At 42.3% G+C, this 26754-nt stretch overlaps 5 protein-coding genes across 6 annotated transcripts; 1 reads left to right on the forward strand and 4 right to left on the reverse strand.

The window, feature by feature from the left end:
- Window positions 1-50: 50 nt before the first annotated feature.
- Window positions 51-6996, reverse strand: hmgxb4a (HMG box domain containing 4a). The gene is made up of 13 exons (XM_085403212.1): window positions 6862-6996; window positions 6143-6229; window positions 5838-5974; window positions 5680-5755; window positions 4983-5579; window positions 4607-4810; window positions 1864-2039; window positions 1693-1774; window positions 1525-1589; window positions 1345-1441; window positions 1092-1255; window positions 847-969; window positions 51-708 (listed from the first exon to the last, which is right to left on the reverse strand). The coding sequence occupies exons 2-13, from the start codon at window positions 6177-6179 to the stop codon at window positions 664-666; spliced, it is 1803 nt and encodes a 600-aa protein (XP_085259338.1). The 5' UTR covers window positions 6180-6229; window positions 6862-6996; the 3' UTR covers window positions 51-663.
- Window positions 6997-7080: 84 nt separating this feature from the next.
- ankrd54 (ankyrin repeat domain 54) lies at window positions 7081-12008 on the reverse strand. The gene is made up of 8 exons (XM_085403213.1): window positions 11324-12008; window positions 10776-10823; window positions 10014-10112; window positions 9807-9878; window positions 9651-9698; window positions 8375-8499; window positions 8141-8248; window positions 7081-7997 (listed from the first exon to the last, which is right to left on the reverse strand). The coding sequence occupies exons 1-8, from the start codon at window positions 11700-11702 to the stop codon at window positions 7923-7925; spliced, it is 954 nt and encodes a 317-aa protein (XP_085259339.1). The 5' UTR covers window positions 11703-12008; the 3' UTR covers window positions 7081-7922.
- Window positions 12009-12213: 205 nt separating this feature from the next.
- On the reverse strand, window positions 12214-18066 carry foxred2 (FAD-dependent oxidoreductase domain containing 2). 2 transcript variants are annotated; one of them, XR_014911400.1, is made up of 11 exons: window positions 17907-18066; window positions 16630-16847; window positions 16226-16531; window positions 15890-16141; window positions 15499-15807; window positions 15241-15407; window positions 14898-15063; window positions 13664-13890; window positions 13406-13576; window positions 13216-13278; window positions 12929-13043 (listed from the first exon to the last, which is right to left on the reverse strand). XR_014911400.1 is itself a non-coding variant. In XM_085403210.1 (10 exons), the coding sequence occupies exons 2-10, from the start codon at window positions 16842-16844 to the stop codon at window positions 12811-12813; spliced, it is 2046 nt and encodes a 681-aa protein (XP_085259336.1). In that variant the 5' UTR covers window positions 16845-16847; window positions 17907-18066; the 3' UTR covers window positions 12214-12810. The 2 variants fall into 2 exon arrangements, 1 of the variants encoding a protein (XP_085259336.1); XM_085403210.1 differs by lacking the exon at window positions 13216-13278 and having other exon boundaries at window positions 12214-13043.
- Window positions 18067-19083: 1017 nt separating this feature from the next.
- On the reverse strand, window positions 19084-21912 carry LOC146671051 (piggyBac transposable element-derived protein 4). The gene is made up of 2 exons (XM_085403214.1): window positions 21635-21912; window positions 19084-20920 (listed from the first exon to the last, which is right to left on the reverse strand). The coding sequence occupies exons 1-2, from the start codon at window positions 21766-21768 to the stop codon at window positions 19240-19242; spliced, it is 1815 nt and encodes a 604-aa protein (XP_085259340.1). The 5' UTR covers window positions 21769-21912; the 3' UTR covers window positions 19084-19239.
- On the forward strand, window positions 21806-26739 carry hmox1a (heme oxygenase 1a). The gene is made up of 7 exons (XM_085403215.1): window positions 21806-21940; window positions 24551-24691; window positions 24768-24817; window positions 24922-25033; window positions 25129-25344; window positions 25433-25705; window positions 25880-26739. Exons 3-7 carry the CDS (start codon window positions 24768-24770, stop codon window positions 26042-26044), a joined length of 816 nt encoding a protein of 271 aa, XP_085259341.1. The 5' UTR covers window positions 21806-21940; window positions 24551-24691; the 3' UTR covers window positions 26045-26739.
- The last annotated feature ends 15 nt before the right edge of the window (window positions 26740-26754 follow it).

Raw genomic sequence — 26754 nt, forward strand, 5'->3', positions numbered from 1 at the left:
AACATGGAAGCATGGACACTCAGAATTCATTAAAAAATATTAGCTGAATCTGGGAAGTGATCATTTTAATGTTGCCACATGGTTCAAGTTTAAGCCGGCGGTGAATTGTTGGAACAGCTCTTCACGACAACAAAGTCACACCTAAAGGTGTATTCAATCAAGTTTTCACATGTTATATACACAGTAAAATATTACATGTATAAAATGAGTCATTTATACAGAATAAAAGAACAACTAAGCAGATGTGAAATATATTACATTATGTCAGTGATTAGCAGGGAACTTAAAGGTTTCTGTACACGTCTGTAAAAAAGAAAAAAGTTCAATATGTAGACATGTATTGAACTCTCACGCAATTAACGTGCCACTGAAGAGCTAAGCATACACAAACACACACATTCAGTCCACTACATCCATCCATAAAACAGACAGTTGTACAGTAACAGTAAAACCAAGCTGACGTGCCTTGTAAGATTAACATGTTCCATTCAAAAATACAGCAATTAGAAATCTAAGAGAAACAAGTTCTTAAAAAAATACACTTTAAAAACACATCGATGCTAAAAATATCCACATTTTTCAAATGCCAAGCCGAGGCTTAAATTAAAGTCCAAAGGATCTCCCTGGTCAAGTGTTTCTCCCAGATTTCCAGTCATCTTTTCCTCAAAGTCCAGGCATGATGTAGGCGATGTTGTCCAATGTATTTGACTGACAGGAGGAGACAAGAGCTTTGTTAGCAGTTAGCGATAAAAACCACATATTATACATTGAACGGTTATCAAAAACAAGCAGAAACGTTTAACAGCAGAATCTGTGAAGAATTGAATGAAGCTGATGGTACGATACCAGGACGTTTCGAGGACATCCATTTAACTGTGGTATCTGTGCTGTGAGACAGGTCAGCGGGCCCAGCGCGCACAAGATAGAGTCCAGAAGAACAGACAAACTCCCGGATACAGCCACCATCCCCTAGTGCGAGAAAACATGGCTTACTGGTTTCATTGCACATTAACAAATTCAATTTAAAACTTTGCATTTATGCTTTTATTTCTAGATAAAAGCTTTTATAGGTGTGCGCATTTAAAACTCACCTCTGTTTCCTGGAGCCGATGTCCAATTAGGGACAGAGACTCTCCCAGCAGCTGCAGGTGAGCCGCTGCATCGATGGGATCGACATCTGGGACTCGAGCCGGGGACAGGGACATGGTGCCAGGCGCTCTGGTTGGAGACACCACTCCTGTCGATGTCCCTGCAACTTTACAGAGAAAACGGCACTTACAGACGGCAGCAAAGATCCAACAGTGAGTGGACTAAAAAAAACACCGCGCTCACAGTCAAATATACCTTTGCTTTTGGTCTCGCTGGACGTCTTGTGTTTGACCGTCGTGGCTTCAGCTTTGTTTTGTTTGTGCTGCAAATACTGAGCTTTCTGCCTCCAAACCTACAGAAAAACACACACATGAAGCACACCACCAGCACTTAAGTGTAAGCCACACTGGATTATAGCAAAAGACAAAAACCTACCAGCTTGTCCTTTTCAGGCATCGCCTTCCAAACCTCTGCCAACTTTTTACTCAGTTCGCCAAACACTGCAGATTATATGCAAACCCATTCAGTTTATATGTTTTTTTCTTACCGTTAGATTTAAAGTGCTTCATCACAAATTATACTGTATTTCAAAGTTTTTCTCACCTAGTCCCGGCTGTTCTGCATTTATGTTGACCCTGTACTCCTTACAGAACACCTGATACGCTGTTGTGTTTTTCTTCTTGGGCTTGATGACAGAAAAACAACAACAACAATTGAGCACATCATTAACATTTCCTTACAAAGAACGAGAAATGTAACTAAATACTATCTCACCTTATCTTTATCCTTCTCGTGCTTGTCTCGATCTTTGTCCTCCTTCTTCTTCTTCTCTGTCGTACCGTCGCTGCCTTGGTGGTGGTGCGGAGGGATAGGCGTGCCCATGGCATACATAGGGCCCACAGCACTGTGAGTGACCGTGAGATGGGAGTGACTGTGGCTCTTTGATGAGTCTGGTGACAGTCATACAAAGATAAATGGGCAGATGTAGAGTTAATTACACTGGCTTCAGAAAAGAAATGGGCCCTTTTGTGAAACATTGTTATGGATGGAGTCAGTATTAATACTCATCAATTCAACTGCCCAATAACTGCATTAATTCCCTTCTCCTCTAAGGAAGCAATGACACAATCCTGTGTTGGTCTCTGATGACAGTTTAGTACCTGAAACAGCCTCAAACAAAGCACAACGCTTTGCAGAATATGCAAGAAAACGGTTCCTGCTAAAAGTGGAAACCACAAAAACACGATCAAGTACAACCAGACTATGAAGGAGGAGATACTAGAAGTTGGTGTTATGCAGTCTAAAAGCAAACAAATTTACACCATATGACAGGAAGAGGAAATTACTGATTAGGTTAGACGGTGGGAACGCTGGGCTTTAAGCAGCTGGATAAAAAAGTTCAACCCAAGATCCAACATCCCAGGTGGATTTTTTTTTTAAATCACTAACAATATTGTGCAGCTGCTGACTGCCACTAATGGCAGTAGCTAACTGGAAAAGGAGGATGGCAAATAACCTTTATTTACTTAAACTTATAAATGCTGCTGAATACAAGTAGCATTTTTCTATATCATCAGAAATATTGTTATTGAGAATCTGGAGCCTATAGCACCCTCCTCCCAGTGGTTTTTAGCTCACACTTAGTTCAAAGTGCTTCAAAGTGACTAACTCAGAGAGGGCCCTCATGACTAACCCCACCCGTTAAACATGCCTCCAGGCCGGTATCACTACTAGAAAAAGAGGTGGTGGCTGCTGTTTAACCTACATCATTTTAAGCTATAAAGCTTCAGCAGTCACATCAATTCATTTCAGCTTAAGCGTGCTGTAAAATGTAGCAGCAGTGAATAGGAAAAGAATCACTGGCTTTTCCCCTGCCAACGTTACAGCTGTGTTTACATTACAAAGAGCTTTTAAAGACTTCAGCCTCTAAATGCCACCTCCTTCCTTGATATCATTTGCGAAAGCTCTCGGTGAGAACTAAAGGATAATGAAATGCTTCTGCTTCAAACCTAGCTAAATCCCACACTCGACGGTGTCCTCGAAAGCAGAGTTTCCTGGCAGAAACCTTCAAATGCCATTTCCCTTAGTCATCAAAAGCCACTGTGTTGACAGCATTAATCAGAAGACAAATCACATCATGAGACATTCAAACCGGTCAGGTCCCATTCATCAGTCTGCTCAGACTGTTTGTCATAATGTTGTTTGCCAACTTCACACACTAGTTTTTATCTTAATGTACTTGACATGACAACAATATACTCTTACCACAGTTGTTTATTCTTTTTTGTTGATCACATTTTTATGTTTATCTTTATTTTGAACACTATGCACAGTGTAGTTTGTTTTATCTTTATCATTGTTTATTCTATTACAGTTGCATTGTGTGGTTACTGCTGATCCTTGTTTCATGCTGAACTGGGCTTTCATGAGGCAATCACTTACCTATGCCTCACTGACTTGAGGTGAACACTGAACCTGAACATAGGAAGCCGATTTTAAAAATGCTTTATGAAAACAGAGGATATCAGACACCTGAAACATTTAGTTTGCTAGCCCTAGAAATGTGTCTGTCACCCAGAGAGGAACAGCTCAGGCTCCACTTGCCCTCCTCACGCTGTCGAGCACTGAAATACTTTCCAAGTTAACTCATTATCGCCTTGCAGCTGTTTGTTTGTTTTTCTGTCTTTTTATCCAACACAATGACAGTGGATTTGATTTTGACATCTGACAGTATGTTACTATTTTTTTTTAAATGGAGCATAAACTGAAGCTAACTGTATCTCAAGTAACTACAGACTTATACAGACATACACTGTTACCTTCACTTGAGGTGGAAAAACGTTCATATTTAGCCAGTCCTCTTGGACACTTTGCTTAAGCAAACAGCCTAAACTATTTTTAGAGAATGCTGAGTTTTCTGGAGTTGCCCTGATGTTTAATTTATTTTTAACTTAGTGTATTGCATTTAGCTGCGTTTTCTGAAAGACTGATTGCACCACATTAATACCATGACTCAGGGTAGTTATACCAAAGCGCATGACTTTGGTATAACTACCCTGTAAAACACGAATTTAAGTATCACTGTATCAATGTTAGTGCATTTCCTAAGGTTCCTAACATTAGAAAAGTGTATTAGTATAGTAAATCAGCACGTGTTATGTTGTTAACAGTTATGGTTACAGTTATGCTGACACTTTTAACAACTAACAAAAACCATGGGGAGAGTTGAAGCTGACTAAAGCTAAATTTTCCAAGTGAAACCCTGATGCAGCAGGTTTCCTCTTGTCAGCCATAAGGAAACCAATTATTAAATGTTGGCATGAAACCACAATAACTGCTGGCAGCTAGACATGAGTCTGGCTAGCTGGCTAACTAGCAAAGACGGTCCCAAAAAGTGTAAACTGTGTTTTTATGATCATGTATAAACAATAGAGACGCCTCTGTTTCCACAGTTTGATTCCAATACCAAAAATGCAGGACAAAGTGTTTCCAAAAAAATGCTTCTGAGTGAACTCACCGCTAAATCCTTTGCTGTGCTTCTTGTCCTTCCCACTTTTCTCCTTGTCTCTGTCTTTTTCTTTGTCCTTTTTCTTTTTGCTTTTCTTGCTCTTCTTCTTCTTTTTTGACAAGTGCGTATATGAATCGTCTATAACCAGTTCACCTGCCTCCAGTTCTGCCCCAGAAGAAGAGCTTTCATCTCCCATGCCACCTCCATAATGTCCTTCATACCAGAGCAGAATAACAAATATTAATTTAAGAAAAAATAAAAACTGAGGAAATGGATAGTGTGCTGTGTATACAGAACTGTGCAAAAGTCTTAAGTCAGACTTTTTTTTGTAAGTGATTAATCCAAATTTGAACATTTTTTGATCGAATGTACAGATTCATCCTACCTTCCACTTCCACCTCTTTCCCCACCACAGGCAGCGGATCTCTATTCTGCTGCAGCTTCTTCTTGGGCGACTTTGAAGGTAGTGCCCCCTCCCGATCCTTCTCTTTCTTCACCCCTCCTTTGGAGGAGTGCGGCGTGCATGGGAAGCTCTCTCCCTCCTCTTTCTCTGGCGACATGATGAGCTTCATCTTCAGCCCATCCGCTTCACGTAATGTCAAGGGCTCTTCTTTGGGGACGCCGCCGTGGAACAGAGAGGATTTGGAGGAAGAGGAGCTGGAGGAGTGCTTCTTGGAGGAAGATGATGACGAAGAGGTGGGACGGGAGTGAGAGAAAGAAGAATGGCTCCCCGTGCTTCCACCGCCGCCGCTGCTCTCACGTTTGCGGTCCTTGGAAGAGTGCGAAGAGAAGGACGGGTAGGAGGGCTTCTTATGCAAGTGGGGGCTGGGATCTGAACCTGTGGCCAGGGGAGAGGTGATAGCCTGCAGGAGACCCATCGCCGTATCTGTGGGATGGGATGATGAGGGAGAAGAAAGGGGCGGGGAGCGGTCCGAAGACTTGTGCTTCTTCTTGTGGGGAGGAGGGCCTGAACCATCATGGTCTGTTGAGAGAATAAAAAGGAAGAAAAATACAAGCTCAATTACAAGAACACAACATGACAATATATCTTCCCAGTGTTAAATTAAAACACAACCACTCACCTCTGTAATGGTAGTCATCGCTATGCTTTTTCTTCTTTTTGTGTGATTCTCCTCCCAGCATGAAAAGTTCTGAATCCTGATTTGAAAAATATCAAAACCATAATAAATAGCTTCCATCATGAACACTGACGGTGAGCTACTGATGACAAATAACTTACCTTAGGCCTTTTCTTGGAAGACTTCCGTACTTCAGCAGCAATCTCCTCCTCTTCCCTCAACAGATCTTTGTACGACCTCCTCTTCTCCCTCTGGCTGCGACCAGCCACGAGCCCCCTGTCTCCCTCCATTCCCACATCTAAAATGCACAAAATCCACGTCATATTTCTGGCTTCCACAAGAAAAAAAAACCCTAATTATTCTGGTCACATGTGCATCTCATTCAGAAGAGCAGCGATTAGACTAAAATGCAGTTTTGTTACAGTTCGTTTGTGTTTCTGGGGGTACTAAAGTCACACTTCATTACCAATGGCTTCTCTACCCTTGATCTCCTCAAAAGCCATGGTCTCCCCTTTGCCAACACTTGATATGAGATGTCAGACAACACACCGACCTGTTAAGTAAAAACACCAAGAGCAAAAATCAAAACACTAGTCCAGACATTAAATAACATATCAACACCAGGGGGAAAGAGAGTCAGAGCAGTTTCAGTAAATGTTACAAGTGAAAATAATAGTCAGGTATAATTTCCTTGCAAACAGATTATGTCTTGCTTTAACTATTCCCGGTTAATCCTACACTCAGCCCTCGAAGCAGCTTGGATGTACCTAAAAGTGCTCAATGAGTAGCAGTTACTTCAGGAAAAATGCTATTTGTGTTATACTGCATTTATAATATAGCCCCACTCCTATAAAAAGAGTTACAGAAAATTACAGCTAAAGAAAATTTCCCGCCTACTTTCGTAAAGATACACAAACACACCCCCCTCTCTATCCACTTTCACCCTGTCGCTTCCCAACATTTAAAGGCTCCCAATCAGTCATGCCGAGTGTGCCTTGAGCTAGCCGGCGAACAGCGCTAAGGAAAGCCCGAGGCTTTTCCCACAAGCTAGGCCGCGGTCAGCTCAAGTGGACAAAAGAAACCCGCGGGCATGCGTTTAACTCCGCTCCTGTCTCCATCTCCTATGCAGTGCAAGAATGTGTAGTTTGGAAACACCGGGAGGTGAAGAAAAATAATTTTTACTACCTCCAAGAGATCTCCAATTTACGCGGGTCCCGTCGCCATCTTTAGTATCGGCGAGACAATACGCGTCGGTGCGGGGGGAGGGGCTTAGGTAACGTAGCCAATCGGCGTAAAAGTAGCCATATTAGCAAGCCTTTGATTAAATCTCTGTATCCACTGAAACAAATGACAACTACAAAGGCCCTCTCATATAAAGACACAGACAAAAATACTATACATATATCCAAAGATAACAATTTATTGATTTACATCAGTTTCTAACAACCAAGTCAATCTTACAGTACAGTTCACACAGACATGCAACACAAGAGGAAAAGGCAACGATACAAAGAGGCTGTCCATAAGAACCAAAAATCACAACAGTGATAAATGTTAAATTATTTTGTCTCAAATAATCTTTACTGGTAACCTGCAAGAAATTAGCATGAGCACACAAACACAATCGCACGTTGACTCAAATGCTGTCACTCGCGCAGCACTTCCACTAGCTTCCTGTTCTCAGTGTGTTTTGTCCTGGTGAGGGGGGTTCTTATATGATTAGCATCTAATCATTTTAGCCAAGATAATAATGTTGTGTAGCACTGTTAGCACCCTGGACAAACTGCGAAACTCTCACCGTTGTTTAAGTTCAATCACCAAAACGCACAATTTTTGGCATTCATTAATTAAAAAAAAAACAAAACGTCAGCATAACATCAAAACAACACTCATTTAAACACACACACACACACACACACACACACACACACACACACACACACACACACACACACACACACACACACACACACATATATGAAGCCACATGCAGTGGCTTTGTACCCCACCAGTGAGGTACAGCCCACAGTTTGAGAACAACCAAATAATTACCAAAACAAACATATATAACAAAAAGTACAACTGTTCCAAAGGGCAATTTATCTTAACGCTCAGTTTAAGAGATGACCACAGCGTGGTGGTTCAGCTCGTGCTGGCCAGGTCGAAGCTAGTAAAGCAGAAGCTTGTGCCCCCCCCCCCCAAAAAAAAAAGAGGCGCTGAGTTTCACTTCTTCAGTGTTTTATCTTCTACCTGTCGCCCAAATTCTGTTTCTGTAGACTGAGTGATGTAAAACTGGCCAATAAGTCAGTCACTTCATCCACCTGTAAGAAAACCACAGAGCTGTGTAAGAGCTGGTGAGAAAAAAAACACAAATCTAAAATACATATTAAAGTTTTGTTGCGTTGTCCAAATATTATGCGTCCATCTGAATAGGAGAATTGAAGACTGAGTGATGAGGTCTCACCTGCTCTTTGGTGCGCGTGTGCTCCAACTGTGTCGAAATGTGCTCCAGCCTCTCTTTAGCTTCACTCTGGCCCATTAAATTCAGGTATTCTCTCAGCATCTGAATAATCTGACAGGCAGATAAAAAAAAAAACATAAAAATTCTCCATCAATGGGGAAGAGCGGCAGAGTCAGACTGCGTGTTTCCAAACTCAGTTTGCATCTACTATTCTAAGAAAGTAAAGCCATTTTCTACCTGTGTGACTTCCCCTCTCAGTGTTTCTAAGCTGCGTGAATCTCCCTCCTGCAAAATGTTCAGCTTAGAGCGTGCTAGATGCAGTGGGGTCCTGCCAGCTCGATCAAGGGCATCCACGCGGGCTCCTTAAGAAAAACAATAACAAATAAACCTCTCAATTACCCATTACCTTCAATTGCCTTTAAATTCTAATTAAGTTATCATCACATTTCCTCATTTATTAACTCAGATTAAAGATGGCAGCCATGAAGAAATCAATTATCAAGCTAACGAGTTTCCCGTCCAACATATGAGCTACATGGTTTGTTTTTTTCTAGTGAGGCCTTTCTGGTCAGATGGGAATATGGCACAATTTGGGGAAAAACAACAGACATCCACAGGGCATTTGAGTCAAGAGCCTCATTTGGTGTTGTAGATCAAAACCAGAGATTGTATATAAAAGATGGACAAAGTCACTGTGACATCACCAACTGTTTAGCGAAACCCTGTTACGAAAGTTTCTTGCAGTTCTGAAACCAGAACTGAAGAGTGAGGGGCAGTAAGGCCAAGAAACAAGAATACTGCAAGCTTAGAGGCTGATGGAGGCTCAATCACACAATAAAGTGAGCGTACTGATCAAGGGAGGTGGGAATATTATTTGATAGATTTCTATAAAACCAGATGCGTCGCCTCCTTGTGGCCATTAAAATGAGTCAGAGGTTCTGGGCACTTCCATATTTGCATAGTTTTTCAGATCTGGAAGCTATGTCCATCTTTTACATACTCAGTCCATGCTCAAAACCTGCCTCAAGCTGTCTTTCTTCAGGCTAATATTAGCTTGTGTACTTTATTAATTTATTAGCTAACACCATAAATTAGCCACCGCCAGAGTCAAGTATCATGTCTAATTTAAAGCTAGCTGGCTAACTACAACCCTACTAACACCACATTGTACTGCATGTTGTCTGGTGTATTACCATATCAGGACACTCTGTGGTGAATTATTAGCAGCTGATAGACAAATCTCTGATCGGCTGATGCATATGCACTGGATTTTAATTATCTGCCAGACTTGAGCGTTAAGTTTTTGGACAAACTACACTGGTAAAAAACAAATGTCATTGTAACTGGAGTACTCCACCCCCATTTCCACTGTTCCAAGTGCTTAAAAAGAAACATGCATGAATTCTTACACGTTTCCTTAGGGCGATACACCTCCTTATAATATCTAAAGCAATATAGTTCTGGTAATTGTTTCACAAAGATGGAGAATTTAGCTGCTGTACAAAAGTCTTACCTCCCCTTAGCAGTGTGGTGATTACAGGCACATGGTTGGTACAGGCCGCTGTAGGAACATGGGGTGAAAAAAGTGAATTGTGAAAGAAATACACGATCCGATGCAGAAATCTGACTTCAGTTTTAGTTTTGAGTTTTCTGGGTCATGGTCTCTTACCCAGATGGAGGGGGGTATTCCCCAGACTGTCTCGCTGGTTGGGGTCAGCACCGTGGCTCAGCAGCAACTGCACTATAAACATAAAACAGACATTGGGAAAGAACAATGATCAACTGATATTAAATCCAGGTAAAGGTAAGGACATTTATGAGCATCAGTCAGAGTTATATGAAGCGCAGTAAACAAAATCTGCCACTGACAACCTACCAATGCTCTCATTGCCATTGCACGAAGAGAAATGAAGAGCTGTCCTTCCTTTGTCATCTGCTGCACAGGGGTCTATATCATCTTGCAGGAGCTTTCGGACTGAGGAAGAAAATGTGAATTTCAAAAAAAGGAAATAGAAAAACACAACTTGAAGTCATCCCTCCCAGACAGTGCTCGCAAGGTGTTTTACTGTATTCGCCCATGCTTTTCTTTTGTTTAAGCAAGACCCCATGCAATTCTCTCCTTCTGGGTATAAATGAAAAGTCACTCACTCACCTCCAACTACTTAAAAATGCAGCAGCTAGGCTTTCTGATGTTTTAGCAAATGTCATCACATCACCTCAATCCTGACCTTTCTCCTTGTAGAGTTGATCTTTAGGCCTGATTTTAACTTGTGGGGTGAAACTTTGTGAAGGCTATGATGTAACCTACACTGAAGTGGTCAATGTCGTTGGTGGCATTTGTGCTGGTGCATTAATTACAATGTGGTCACGTCGCAGTGTTTTACTGGCTATTCCAAGAGTAAAAATTACATTTAAAAGCCCAAGGCTCACAAAAAGCACATTTTTGTTAGTATTACTAATTATGTTGGCAATTTGTCTTTCATGTATGTCTATGCCGTGTTTTCCATGTAATCTCTAATGTTACCCTGTTCTGTTTTTGGCTTTAATGTCAGCCTTTCTTTTTAAATTTAATATTCTGGCTTTTGCCTGTCTGTCAACCCTGTTTTAATCTGCTACATAAAAAAAACATTGTTCATACCTGTGTCAATATCATTGCTGTTTGCTGCTTCCCTCAGTCTTTTGGCAGCTGTTAAAAGAAAACATTCAATGACAGGGACATTAGTATTTCTTCCGGATTTCATGGAAAGAAGCAAACTGCACTGCATTAGATGTGAGACCTTATACAGAGGAGCATTTTATCAATTAACAACACAGGAATAAGAACTTCAATACTGAGAATTATGTTCTTATTCACTGTGACACATCTTCTCAGCATGCATTACTTACTGACATGCATTTTCACTGTTACCATACCAGCTCTCAGTTTATGTGACATTAGCAGTATGAGTTAGTGCTGGTTAGTTAGTTTCAAAAGAATTTGCAAATTGATGATGATTCATCTCATGACATAACCTTTATAGGTTAAAAGCATCGGTATCGGCAACACTCGACCTGTTATTCACTTGGTATCGGATCGATACCAACATTTGCAGTCTTGCACAGCACTACTTAGTTTGTGCAGCGACATTTTCAAACACATAACTACAACTCCGCACACACTATTTCTTTTACCATACCGTTGCTTACCATAAACATCTTTACCGATGGGACCCAGGTTCCGCACGGCTCTGTGGTGCCGCCTGGCCCTGCTCCCCGTTATCTTCCCCAGTTTGCACGCCACATCACCCGCACCGAACTCTCCTCGCCCCGGCTCCCACAGCAAGTGCAGGTACCTCAGTTCTTTGTCGTCTCTCTGTCCGAGTCGACCCAGCACCACTTTGCCCTCCCCTGTCCCACTCATCCCAAACCCGACAGCACCGTTGCCCATGTCGTCCATCCCGTCCACGTTACCCCGCTGCTGCTCCCTGTCCGCCGCTCCCTCTACGGGTCCCTGCTCCACCATGTATTCCCCCTCCGAGCTGGACGGGTCATTATCCGAGGCAGGGATAGCGCTCCACCCATCCATACTTTATCTTGGCATAGAGAAGCTATTTTTGCGCTGTACTCGTTGCATAAGGTACCTTACAACTCCTGCTGAAGCTAAAGGGAAATAAAGCCGCGAGTAGCATCGGGAGTCCGCCTCGTCTGAAGCATGTTTATCTTGCACCGACTCTTCGGGCCGTTACACAGCGTCAGAAAACACAGTTACTCTCCCGGTGGCGTCACTGCATCCTGGAAAAATGTAAAGTGTTTAAACTGCGGACGCCTTTTTCCTTCACACATCAAAATGTCCCCTATTGCACATTTTCCACTTCATCGGGTAAAAGCCACGCCCATCATACAGCCAACAACCTCGAAGTATGAATCACCAATCAGATTAAGAGATGCTCACTCACTTCCGTCCAATGGCACGATCGCAATCGAGCAGCCAATCAAACTGTTCCAGTGCTGGGCCGACGATTGCGCTGGGCATGCGTACTGAGAAATGCACTAATGTTACCCAAAAGCCAATAATTTAAATAAAAAAAATAAAAAAAAATAACTAGAGTTTCCTTTTTGATGTTTGTTTAATCATTTACCATAATTTTTATGCATAAATATTTGTGATACCCACCCTCCACCTGTAGAGCTTTACATGATATATAGATCTGCATGATATGAAAATAACACACAACATCCTGTATACAAACACTTGTGAAAATAATTACTTGGGAGCTTTTATGGGACAGCGTACCTCTCCCTAAAGTGATGAGCAGTGGTTTCCAATCTGCAGGTCTTGACTCCCAATGATGGTCACATGATATATCTAAAGCATCAGCAGTCAGCTTAGAGAATAGGAAATATATCAACGTGATATAATAAAGGATAATTGTAGTTCTTTGTTTTATTTAATACTTTGAATACTAATAACATAAAGAAGGGAGAATTAGTCTTTGGTTGAAACAATCAAGCAGCAGAACTCTCTAAGAAAAACTGCTTTGTTTCAAGCCGGTAAACAGGTTGTGAAACACAGATCTGTAGGATGGCATTCTGTCCAAAAAAGATTTGGCCTCGTGGAGGTAATGACTGCAAGTGCTGGAGGTAGCAATTCTGAAAAATCTTACAGGTGCATGCTGCACGCTTAGGTAAAACAATCATAAGTCAAGTTTCAGTCCTGAAGATACGGATGCTCCAGCTGGTGCCAGGTAATTTGGAAATGTCGAGTCAGCATCGGATGTGCCTACGTCTTGCTCGGTGTGCGTCAGTCCTGCGTCATGAATGCGCTGTCGCAGCTGGCTGTTGCGAGGGATCCCCTGCTGCTTCAGGTATCCCTGCTGGCAAAACAGTGGTGGCATGCGGTGGGTGAGGGATAAGTGGAAGCAGGATTCTGAAAAACCGGAGGACAGAAGGGAATGAGTCAATCCGCCAGCTGCTGAAAGAAGTCATGTTATTTGTCTGATCATTTCTTAATTCCATTTAAATTTAGAACAATGGATTACACAGGGAATACATTAAATTACAGTAGATGTCTTTCTGAAAGTGATTTTTACTATTATTACCTTCACTATTATCTTCTTCAATACCATTGCCAACACAGTGCAGAGGAGCTACCTAAACATAAACTGAAAGCATGCTTTATTCACAGGTGTACTTCTTCTCTTAGACGTGTTTCTCTGGAAAATTTAAAAACTGAAAAAGTAGGAACATACCATTCTTTTTTTCCAGATAAGCTGTTAATGTGTGCATTACCTGCATAGAAGGCCCTGAGGTCAGTCTGGAGACAGTGCTCCAGGAAGCGTCGCAGTGGCTGGATGTGAGATATTGGAGCGTCCCATTCTGTGAGGAAGTCCTCCACTATGTGATGAATGGCTTGGGGGCGCGGTAAAGGCCAGCCGTTGGGACGTAGCTTCATTTCTTCCACTGGGGGGAAAAAAAGATCACATTTTATTTTTTCCCTGTCAAGTATACAGCGAATCTTTTTTTGATGGTGACACCATTCCTACTCACCAGAAGGTAGTGTTTTATAGTAGTATAAAACAGGGTGAAGAAAGTTGGATTTCCAAGCATTAGTCCACTCTGTTTCTGCCCTGCTGCGCCCCAGATAGTCTATTTTCTTCTTCCCATATTGCATGACTACAACTATTAGTCCATGCATGGAGACATCGTGGCCAGAAAGAGAGGAGAGCTGAGGCAGGGCCTGGAGTGGAAACTCTTCCAAGTATTCACAGTGAGACCTTAGAGTCAAGTAGAAAGGAGAATAAAATATATAATGAATATCAACAACTGCAGCTTTGTTTCTTGTGATGATGTAAGGCGGTGTCATAGTTTGGAGACTTTACTCTTCTGGCAAAGAAGGACAATAACTGCCTAATATTGAAGGAACTGGACATCAATTTAGTTTGTTCGAAGATCAGAGTGAAATGAATGTATTTGATTAAACAGGTATTCTGTTCTAGTAGCTGCAGCTCCAGCAGTGTAAAACAGGCTAAACAGCAGATTATAATCAAGGATAAAAACATTTTCTCAACAATACAAGCACATTTGTTTGACAATGCAACTTAGGCATGTAGACATGATCACTTTGAGCTCCCACAATTCAAACTGAGCAACAGAATGTGGAAGAAATGTGATTTAAGTGACTTTGAACATCGCATTGTTGCTGGTGTCAGAGTGTTTGAGACTGAGTGTTTGAGAAAGTATTGATCTACTAGGATTTTCCCCACATTACCATCTCTAGGGTTTAAAGAAAATGTCCAGTGAGCAGCTGTTCTCTGGCTAAAAATGCCTTGTTGATGCTGCTTTAAGCCGATAGGATGACAACAGTAACTCAAATAACCACTTGTAACAACCAAGATATGTAGATGAGCATCTCTTAATGCACAGCATGTAAAAACTTGAAGCAAATGGGCTACAGCAGCAGAAGAAAAACGTTGCCACTCCTGAACAGGAAACTGAGGAAAAGATTACACAAGCTTACCAGAATTTGCCAACAGAAAACTGGAACAGTGCTGCAATTTTTGGAAGGTAGAATCAGATCATGGATACCCATGTTTTAGACTGCATACTTATTACTTGTAAAAGTGGCCTTTGACTACAAGGGATGCCCCAAAAAGTTAGCTGCTCCCCCCAAAAGTCAGTATGAATTCTGAGACTATCAGGACATGTAACCTAATAAGCATGAATGAGCAAGAGTGGAAAAAAGAGAACAGCTGGAACAAGCAAGCATGCAATAAATACTTACCCTCGAAGAAGTATGACATCTCCAAGCACCTCAAACATCTGGTATGGCCCCGAGGCCTCGTCGACCCGCTTCAGAATCCACGACTGCAAATGTGTTGCCAACAGTTGTGTTGATGGCCACGCGTTCCTGTGGTAACGGTGTTCAAGTAAACGATGTACAGCTCGTGCTGTGTTAGACAAAACACAGTTCATGTTAAAATCATCCTGATCACAGGTCGAACTGGCACAAAATTCACTTTTCTGTCGTACCAACTACATTTGCAATAGATCATCTGATGCCACGGTGCCTTTAACAAACGGTGACGGGAATTTCAAAATGTCACAAAACAACAGCAGTCTGTCACCTGTGTAACGGAATCCATGCACAAAGCCGCCAGCAGATGAGCGATAGTCTCTGGAGTGAGATGCAGTTCCCAGCACGAACAAACCCGGGGTGTTCTTCCCTTCGTACCAGGGCGTCAACTCAGGCAACCTCCCTTTGGCATTTTCACTGTTCGGTGGGCAGGCGGAGCTGAGGAGAATTTTTTAATACGATATGAGCAGGCTTATCTTACATATTGTGCTTAGATAGAATAAGAAGAGCACGTAACATCAGCCTTCACCTGTCAAATATGCTGAAGTTGAACCGGAATCCGAGGCATCGGATGACTCGATCATAGGGTTTTCGCATGGGGAAGTTGTCGATGTGATGCCCCGGCAGTTCTTCCTGTGTCGCATCAAAACTGTTCCTACTGTGCATGTACTTATTTAACGTGAGATACAGCTGTTTCCTTTTCTCTTTCTTCTTTCCACCCAGTCTCCTCTTGCCTTCCTCCTTTTGTTGAGCGATAACGATCTTCTCCAGACGGGCCTCCGCCAGCCCATCGAGGGACTTCAGCTGATACGTATCTATCAGCTCATTATTCACAGCTCTGGATAAGCAGGGGAGCAGGTTTAAGAAATAAAATGGGACATAATAAGTAATGATTGTTTTGAAACCATCCTTTATTTTACCTGAGATCTCCCACGTAATGCGTTTGCCACGCAAGGCGAACAGGGCTGGAACTGAGCATGTGCACCCGACTCGCTCTTCCTAAGATGCTCTGGGCTGTTTCAAAAGCAGAGTTTCCCTTTCCCAGAATGAGCACGGCCTGGTCCTTGTAGTCGTCGGGGTTAGTGGAGATGGACTCATAGCCCTCAACCAGGTCTGCACCGACAAAGTCCACCGTGTGAGGAACCCACAGGCCCGTGGCTACCAGGAGGACGCTGATGGAGAGAGGACAAGAGTGCAACAGAACAATCCAAACCAATGCAAATTTCTCCTCCGAGGATCATCAAGAGACAAAATACCTGCACGTGTAGTCTGACGCATGTTGGTCAGTCAGGATGTAGTGTCTTCCCGTTGCAGACTGCACTGCCCTGATCCTCCCAACATCAACACCATACTGTACCCTCAACCCTAGCTCCCCCACAAACAAGGACAGGTACTGAGGGAAGGCGTCAGCGGGCGGGTAAAAGTCATCGCTGACCCTCTTGAAGAGGAGGTCAGGTTTATCGCTCAGCAGCGAGTTCCAGTCGTGGCGCAGGTTGAACTCTCGGTTCCCCCTTCCGGTGTAGATCTTATTGATGCTGATGAGCTTCCTGTGCCTGGGATACCTTGCCATGCACAAAACAAAGCAGAGAAGACGTCCCTCAGAGTTTATACGGGAGGATAACGCGTGTGTTATGTTGAAAGCTCGCCCAAAGTTCCTTACTTGTTGAAGAAGCTGCCGGGTCCCGAGTTCCTCTCCAAGATGACATAGTTTCTCCTGGCCTTGGAGAGGAAATATCCCATCTGCAGTCCTGCGGGGCCGGCTCCAAGCACGCAGTAGTCGTACCGGCGGGTGACATTGTGGTGGCGGTTATCAAAAGAGCTTAAAACATAGCCAATCAGGATGAAAAGGATGACAGAAGGAAGGCTCGGATCCATAACCTGATGAATATGAGGCAATGATGGAAGTAAAAAAATATATATATATTAACACGATGAATATATAGGTAATAACAATGAAACATTCGACTTTTAAACCCTTTTGAGATTATTTGCGACATGATTTGTTATCCTGCGTTATCCTGCTGGAAGCAGCCGTCAGAAGATGGGTCATAAAGGAATGGACACGGACAGCAACATCAGTCAGGTAGGATATGACATTTAAGTAATGCTCAGCAGCTACTAAGGGGCCCAAAGACAATATCCATCACACCACAAAACCGTTAGCACTAGGCAGGAGGGATCATGTTGTTTATTTCCAATTCTCACCGCGCCTTCTGAATGCTGAAGCATAAACTGAGACCCATCAGTGCAGGCAACACTTTTCCAGTTTTCTTTAGCCAACTGTGGTGTATCATCAGTTCCAATACAAAGCTGTTTACAGGTTCTTGTGCAGTGCAGTCCCACTTGATGTAATCCATATGTATAAGGGCACGGCACTACATCTGAACCTAAAAATCGTACAAATTTTATCCAAACCAGTTTTCTACACTGTATTTTTTATCATCGAACATTTTGATTTATCATCTTCCTCTTGCGTCCTCCCTATGTGCCACCTGCCCACACAAAACCAACCTATTTCAATAAATGAACAATTTTCAATACTACCTGGATTGTTATAAACAGAACAAGTCTGGATTTTATGATAAAACGTATTTGTCATGTAAAAATATCGAACAAGTTTGGTCAAGTTAACTGTGTCCGAGCCCAGCCTGCGTAGGTATTTGGGAGAACGGGCTCCATGCAGGAGCTCCACATGAAGCCACATAAACGTATTCGGTATAAAACCTAAAGGGAACCCAAGGCGATAATTAGTAGGGCTGAAGCGAGTAGAACCGTGCTAAGAGACACAGGTGTAGGGTCCGCAGGGGATCCCGGGCTCTCCGTGAACTCTCCAGCCGATGTTATATCACTCCGTCGAGGATGCAGCCACTGCCTTCGCCCGCTCAACCAGATGTGAGAACAGCTAACGTCGTCAAACACGGAGACCTCACACCTCACCTTTCAAATGGCTCGATCCTTCACGCGCAGCATCTGGAGTTCACCGCGTGTCGATCCGGTCACGGCTGCTACATGTTTACTGTCCTGCATCTTACACAGATTTCTCTGTGCGAGAGAGAGCAGCAGTCCTCCACAAATCCACTGGCACAGCCCAGTTCGCCCCCGGATGACAAACACCAATGGAGGGGAGCGTGCATCAGGGGGCGTGTTTACGACCGGAGCAGGCGAGAAAGGAAGGAAAGACTCGTTCTTATAATGGGGAATTACTCAACAGTTACATAAATACAGTTTGGAATAACAAAATGTGTCTGATATAACTTTATCTAAAAAAATAAATAATAAAACGTGCTTAGACAATTAGCTATAAGTCATAATCTGGAGTAAGTAAAAGTACAAACATTTTAGCATCATAATACACTTCCATACAGCAAAAGTACTCATGATGCAGTGTGCCCCCTATTTGGAATAATATACGCTAAATTATTGCATCATTATTATTCTTTAATGAATAAAGCACTTTAATTATACAGCTACACACTGCTGGGTAGCTTTATCTGTAACTGCTTTTCCAGCAGTGTGGGCCAGGGCCCCCTGGTGGACAGCGAACGTACTGCAGGCTTAAGTGATAACAAATTCAGTTTGAAAACGCTAACAAGTATGTACAGTTACATTTTTATATACATATATTTATCTATATAAACATTGTATTAAAACCGGTAGCAAGAACAGGTTAGTTTGTGATATTACTCATTACTCTGACCTAAATTTACTGCTCTGAGGTTGAAGTTGTGTCCCAGTGGCAGGTGGGTCACACATTGGCCGTAACAATGTCCACGTGACTGAGCAGCACTGGCATTTTATAGCCAACAAGACGTATTGAAAAAAACCTGGTAATTTAGGGCAGCTGTGGCATAAGCCTTACATTGGGTGGTCTTATAAATTTAAGCACTGCTTATCTGTTGATTTATATATTTTAAAATTTCAAAATAACATGTATAGTTTTTAGATAATTGATATGATTGTATATTTAAAAACAAGTTAATATAGAAATACTTAAAAAATTTCAGCTATGTGTAATCAATATTACCTCTGTGGCTGGTTTAATCAATATTACTGTATATAAACATTTTGGGAAACTATGTGTGCTGCCGTGCATAAAGACCAACAACCAAGCATCTACTGAAAGTGAGAAAACTTTATTTCAGAACACAAAATTAAAGAACGTGAGTTGTTTTTTAAGGGTAAAAAAGCAATCCAAGAAACAGAGAAATAACTGTTTACACTGATTTCACATAAGTCCTTCCTTCCTGCTTTTTTTTTTTTAATCTCGACATTATTCGTGCCACGCCTCGAAGCAGTTCCTGTCTGCAATAAGACACAGGGCCACATCGCACTCCCTACACTTCCAGGGGGTAGACTGATATTCCTTCTTTATCAGCCTGCACTGCACGCAGGTCCTTCGTCCGTACGAGGCCCTCTTGCTTGCATCGGGTTGGTTGGAGATCGGCACGGGGAGGTGGCCACTCGGGCCTTTGGTAGGGGGGACGGCGACTGTTACGCCACACAGCTGGGCAGTCAGCTCCTCCAGGAAGGCCCTGTGAGTCATGGGTTCCTCGTGTTTCTCTCTGCAGAGCTCCTTGTGAAGCAGGAAGCTGTTGGTGGCTGCAATCTCCAGGAAGTGTAAGAACAGTAAACGGTACCAGCGTGATGTTTTGTGGTGTACAGAGTAGGATTGTGTCAACTGTTCTAACATATCAGCACCTCCCATGTACTTGTTATATTCCATGACAGGTGTCGGGCATGGAATGAATCCGACGGTCGACTTGCCATCCTCACTTTTCACTCTCCTCTCCACGGTGTGTCCAGAGAACGCCTGGTGGACTGTAGAGCAGATGCTGACCTCACAGAAGTCCTTCCACTTCACATAAACCACAGGAGGTTCGCGGATCCACCTCAGGGTGCCTTTGGGATCCTTTTTTGTCAGAGCATTTGAATGTGTGGTTGGGCAGCCTCTCCTGTTGTCTCTGTATGTTCCACACGCTCCAACATTGAGGCTCAGCAGGTCTCTAAAGAGTTTTGGACTGGTGTAGAAACTGTCCAGAAACAGGTTATAACCACTGCCCAGGTGTGCAGACTTTATCAGGGTCATAACAGAGTCGTATGCAAGCCCAGTGCCTGACTCAAACCGTGACTTTCCAGTGTACACAGCAAAGTCCAAGATGTAACCGTTGCTGCTGTCAGACAGAACAAAGAGTTTGAAACCCAACTTGTTTGGTTTTGCTGTCCCTTTCTGAATCATTCCAGCGTGGTTCTTCCTCACTATTGTCCTCTCATCAATCAGAAGCTTCTGCCTAGGGTGGTAAAACGTATTGCAGGCGTGTTTGATGGTGTCCATTAGGGGGTTCAATCGAAACAGATGGTCGTATTGCGGCGTTCCCTTCTGCCTGTCATTCTCAACATCTTCCTCGGGATCACTCATGTGGATGTTCCAAGATATCACCCGATACCTGTCCTGTGACATGACGTCAGCCGGAAACAGCACACTGAATATCGTGTTCTTTTTCCAGTAGTCACAGATGTTATCCAGTTTCACCAGTGAAAAGAAGAAAGTGAGTCCGACATAATTTAGGAACTCTGGGACGTCGAGGTCAGTCCATGAATACTTTTTGCCTTTTCCAATGTTTTTGGCTGCTTGTTTGTTTGTGTTCTCACAAAGAGTTGAAATGGCTTCATTGCTGAGAAACAGCTTGAAGAGGTCCAGCGGCATGTGTTTGTTGTTTGAATTCAATTGATGTCCGGGTGGTCGGGCTGGGACGAACCTGTTAGGCGGCGGACAAATGTCTGGATCGTTCTCTGTTTTCCAGGATTTGGCTGTTGAATGTGGAGATCTTTTTCTTTTACGGCCTCTCGTTACACTGAGTGAAGAACCGTCTTCTTCACAATAAGCAGAGTGGTTGGCATCTTCTTCACCAGAGGTGCAAGGCTCTGTGTGCCCATCCTGTTGATCATCATAACTGAAAGAAACAGAATAAGTATTATGGTCATTTATCTCAGGCCAGTGTTTTTGTGGTTCAAATGTTTCGCAGTATAAACTATAAAGAATGGTTGAAATTGCCTGATGCTGTTCCTCCAACCCATCCAGACTTAAACCTGTAGTGTAGGTTTGCTTATATCCTGTGCCTGGAAGGCCCCATCCCCCACAAGAATGTGTACTATGAAGACTATGGCTAAAACCCTAACCCCCACCGTCCCACCCACCCACAGACACACACACACAGTGTGACCAGATAAAGTCCAAAGGTGCAAGTAAAGAACATAGCACTCATTTCATCAGTTCATTTCACTGACCCAAACCCCTAAAATACACCTACACAATTAAGCATATGTTGATCTACTGCCATCAACTGTGTTATAACCACTTAAAAACTTCATTTTATTATTTATTCCTGCCACACGTCACGTGTCATACCATACTTACATATTATGCCATTTCTACTCCTCATTTATGTATTCATGAGTTTTCTCCAAGTGCAAAAATCTGTCCTGTGCATTATCATGCAATCACAGCTCTCTCTGAATATATTAACGTACTTTAAAAAATATATTTTTAAATATTTTATATGGCTGGCTTACGGTCTGCAGGTTTTTATACCTGCAGTCTTGCTCTAAACACCATCAAACTCTGCCCGTACTAAAGCTGCATTAGCTTGTAAATACAGTATACTTACTCTTCCGCTGGATCGAGCCCCTCGTCGTAAGCTAGTTCGTCCTCCGTGAGGAAACTTTCTGCGCCAGACTCTCCTCCGTCCTCGCTTTCAAGCAGTTCAGGAGCAGCTTCGTCGTCGGAAGCCATCGTAGCCATCCAGGATTTTTTTTTTTTTAAAAGACACAACTCCTCGCGTGAAGAGAGTCTTTGGCGTCACGAAAGTGAAGTAGTTATTGTTTCCTCTTCGTTTTTTCTTTTTTTCTTCTGCGCAGTTATTGGCGGTAAATTTTCAATTGGCAGGGACTGCTTTGTTCTGACATCACTTCCGGTAAAGTTCCCTAAAAAAATGGTACAGATGTTTTGTTCTCGGCTAAAACAGCTTTTAGTCAGCAGTTCACTACTTTATATGTCTGTGTGTAATACATCCAAATGGAAAGTTCTCCCTTTAAATTATTAAAACTAATTTATCTTTCTGAAATAACTTAATTTACTTTAAAATGTATTTTTAATTATTTCTAGGCAACGTTTTGCCAAATTTTGTTCATTGTCATTGAGTGGTCATATAGAGCGATGCAGTTCTGCTAGCTTTTGATTGGGTAGCGGACGTCATGGATAAGAAGATACTCATATGTGCGAAAGTTTGCTTGTTGTCTTGTTGTCTTTGCTTTCAGCCTTGAATTTTAATGTTTTAGAGCTACCAAATATCCACAGAGCTTAGTTTCCTGTTTAAATACAACCTCATCTGTATATATTGATGAAACATCGAAGCAAAGATTTAAAATTTATATTTCTCACGTCATAAGATATATTGCCACTCATTTTTTGCTTGTAACAAAGTGTCTACAGATACAATTTCAAAGCTGTCTGTGTTATGCAGATGCAAAAATGGTTCACAGTTTGAGCTAGATGCTCAAATCTTTAAGGTATCAGTGTTAAGTTGCTTACTTTAAAAAAAAGAAAATCCTCTGAATACAGTCAGGTAACAGGACTGGACTGAAAATAAGTGAAAAAGCAGACAATGTGTAAAGAAGAACAGCTTTTAAAGACCTGCAGAAAGCCTGGAGAACTACTGAAATAATACTAAGAAAGTCTGTCTCCTTGGAAGTAAAGTGGTTTTGCACAGTAGTGTATAAAGCTTGATTGTGCCTTTCAGTGTTGTAGCTATACAAGAGTTACTACACACTTTTTACATGAACAAATTACAAAAATGTACTTCTAAACTATTAGAAGTTATACAGCCAGCAGATTTTTTCGGGGGGCCCTTATATTGCGAGGCAAACTTGGAGCCAATAAGCTCCTCGTCTTTTTGGGGCTTCTTGGTGTAGCTTCTTGTGACATTAAGTTCAAAACCTCTTGTTCTGTAGTGATGGGTCGTTCGCGAACGAAATGGCTCTTAGAGCCGGCTCTTTGACGTGAACGACGCGAGCCGGCTCCTTATCGCGAGCCGTCACGTGGGGTTTTTTTTTTTTTTCTTTCTCTCAGCCTCTCTCTCGCACTTTTTTTCCGCTTCACTCTGCACGCGAGCCTTGTGCTTTACGCTGGGCAGAGGGGGGAGGGGCGGTAGTTACACTCAGTAGCACAGGAACAGAGCCAGAGAGAGAGAAAGAGAGGCAGGGACAACAACATTAGAAAGGTATAGTAATCATCCACAACTATTTTCGGTTGCAGATGATAAAGGATTGAGAAAGTTTATTCATGCAGGTCCATATGACAGAGAATATGCATGTTCTTTTAGTTTTCATATTATAATTTATATTTAATTGTGTTGTGGTTTGCAGTGTTTTGTGTTCTTTTCACTTTAAATTTGTGAAAGGAAAAAGCTGAAAATTTAAATAGTTAAAACTTGAAATGTGAATAGTTGATTTTTGTATTATATGATTTATTTATTACATTTTATGTGGAGTGAATAAATAAAAGTATATTTACGGTGGCCCCTAGAGACAAAGCACATACAAACTTCAAATCACGTACGAACTCTGAAGCATGTACAAACTCCAAAACACGTAAAAACACGTACAAACTCCAAAACACGTAAAAACTCCAAAACACGTAAAAACACGTACAAACTCCGAAGCACGTAAAAACTCAGAAGCATTTAAAAACTCAGAAGCACATAAAAACTCAAAACACGTACAAAAGACAACAGAAGTGCTCTAGGATGCTGGGCGCAGTGTTGAGCCTTTGTTATCTTGTGGCTACACAAGCCAGCAAGTACCAACGACCGGATTTGGTGTGTGGTAATAACAGGTAAATGAACTTTTTTTTAAATTATTTGAATATATATACGAGTGCCTGTGTATAAATACACAAACAATACACACATGCTTTCAATTGTGTAATTTAAGTGATCTAGTAGCTCTGCTTTGGAAGTTCAGTTCATGCTAGAAATGTGTTTTGGAGTTTGTACGTGTTTTGTCTCTAGGGGCCACCGCATATATTTATATATAAACATATATAAATAAAACCACTTGTTTTTACGTTAGTAATTCCTTTTGTGCATAATTTTATATTATTGTTAATAATAAATTAATTAAAGCAACAAAACAACCTGAAGAGCCGGTTCGGAGCCGAAAGAGCCGGCTCTTTTTAGTGAGCCGAACCTAAAGAGCCGGATCTCTAAAAAGAGCCGGAAATCCCATCACTATTGTTCTGTCCCCTGTTAATAGATGTTTTTTTAAATGGAAAAAAACAAAAAACAACTACAAAAAAAATGCTAACAATTGACAGATAATAGCTACAGGTTTTGAGAATACATTACATGCTACTTTGTTTCTCCATAAGGACTCTGTAGCCACATGTAGCCAAAGCCAGCTCAAACATGATTCAAGAAAATAAGCTTTAATGCCTCGTCATGTTTTCTGATATTGCTGCTGTGTCCACATCTCCCCTGTCATGTGAAGCATGACTCAGCAATCACACTTCTCATTTGACTCAGCAGCTGGAGCTTCACAGCTGTATATAAGAGGAGGGAGGGAGCTGAGAGGCCATGCACTGAGGAGCAACCGTTCAGAGGAACTGACCGGACACACTGACAGCCGCCAGCTCTAAGGATCGAAGACTCAACTACACTTTACTGAATGTGAGTGAAATGCATTATATATGTATACTCTTACATTTTGTGTACCTATACTAAACCAATGAAACCATTTGAACAGATGGACACGATGAAGAGTGCGAGAAAGAATGAGACAGGAGAAGTCGGCAGGTATGGGAGATCACTTTACTGGAAATTCGCAGCTTTTGCACTTAAAGACATTTTAGGACATGTTGAATGATTGCTCCCTTTCTGTGTTTCCCTTCTGGCCTCAGCGATTTATCAGAGCAGATTAAAGCAGCCACTAAGGACAACCACGTGAGGGCTGAAAACACACAGCTGATGCTGAGTTACCAAAAGGGAGAGATCACTCTGGTTCAGTATAAGGTGAAGTGTGCACAGTGGCTGGATACACAAACCACTTTCTGTTCCTTTTCTTTTTTTTTCTTATAAGTGGATGTCTATCTTTATGCGTCTTTTAGGTCCTGCTGTGCTCCCTCTACGAGATCTACAGGGCTCTGGAAGATGAGATGGACAGGAATGCTTCCGATCCAGCCGTTGCACCAATTTACTTCCCTCAGGAGCTTTCCCGTGTGGAATCACTGGAAAGAGACCTGGAGCATTTCTTTGGATCAGAGTGGAGGAAGAGAGTGATCGTCCCTGCAGCCACACAGAGATACAGCCAGAGACTGCGACAGGTGAGCACCGCGTTTTGACGTGATTCATGATTCATAACTCAGAGTGCACAAGAACCAGCGCAACACTTCCCCCTTCTTACATTCTCAGATCGGCAGAGAGAACCCAGAGCTTCTAGTGGCCCACGCCTACACTCGCTACCTCGGTGATCTCTCAGGGGGACAAGTGCTGGGAAAGATTACCCAGAAATCTCTCGGTCTGAGCAGCAAAGAGGGGCTTTCCTTCTTCCACTTCCCCGGTGTGAGCAGCCCCAACCGTTTCAAGCAGCTGTACAGGAGCCGGATGAACAGCATCGAGCTGACGGAGAAGGAGAAGGCCGCGGTGCTGGAGGAGGCCGTGCAGGCCTTTGAGCTGAACATACAGGTGAGAGACCTCAGGACGAATTTTTCTGTGCAAGCCCTGACCAAAAATGACACCAAGAATTGCTCCACAGTTCTCAGTGAACTCAGCTGAAAGAGGAACTGAAGCTAATGCATGTAGAGCCAAAATGCTGCCAACACGCTAATCCCTTTTTTTTAACCCCTTGTTTCCTCGTAGGTTTTTGATGACTTGCAGAAAATGCTGAGTGTTGCAACAGAAACTGCGGACCAGCACAAAGACAGATCCCCAGCGGCCGTCCTCCCGTCGTCATCCATCGTACAGTTCACCGTGGGACTGTGTGTTGCGCTGGCCACTATTGGAGTGGGAATGTATGCTTTGTAGGCTCTACCTGTACTTATACTGGTTGTGAATCATAGATTGTACATAAGACATGGCTTTAGCTTCTGGGTTTGAAAAATGAAGGCAAACAGGAGAATACGTATGAATGATTTTAAAAGGAAGTCTTGAAGGTTCATGGTCTCAATCACCAGTTTAAGGCATACAGATAAAGATGAAAAGAGCTATTGTTACATCACCTAGTTGTTCCTCTTGGAATTCTCTTAATTAAAAAAAAATGACTCAATTTTCTTCTGAATATGACCTCAAACCAGTGATCAGGACCACAGAAAAGTCCGGAAAGTGTTTAGCAAAGTCATGAAAGGTTGTTTTTGTCGCCCCCTGGTGGTGACTGAAGAGATTGTAGTTTTAAAAGGTGCTTCCACCTTGGCTTCACATTCCAAACCCAGAAGCTACAACCATATTTTGCACCGTCGATGGTTCTTGCAGAATATAAATTACATTTTGTGATGTTGCAAGACTTGAGGCGTCACTAACCAGTGAGTGGGATTACAAAGGCTCCATCCATCTTTTATATACAGTGTGTGACATGCACATTTTGCACTTTACTCAGTTTGGCTCTGAAAGAGAAATCGTGACTGACAATCTGTCAACTCCAAGCCAAAGCAGTGATTTTACTTGTCATTTGTGTATATTCATCAAATCGTGTCTCTGTTTATGATCTGTTTAATAAAAAAAAACAAAAAAAAAGAAAT

The sequence above is a fragment of the Rhamphochromis longiceps genome, linkage group LG4, assembly GCF_057381845.1.
Source record: "Rhamphochromis longiceps isolate RC_006_pf linkage group LG4, R_longiceps_female_GT1.1, whole genome shotgun sequence".
Taxonomy (NCBI): Eukaryota; Metazoa; Chordata; class Actinopteri; order Cichliformes; family Cichlidae; genus Rhamphochromis; species Rhamphochromis longiceps.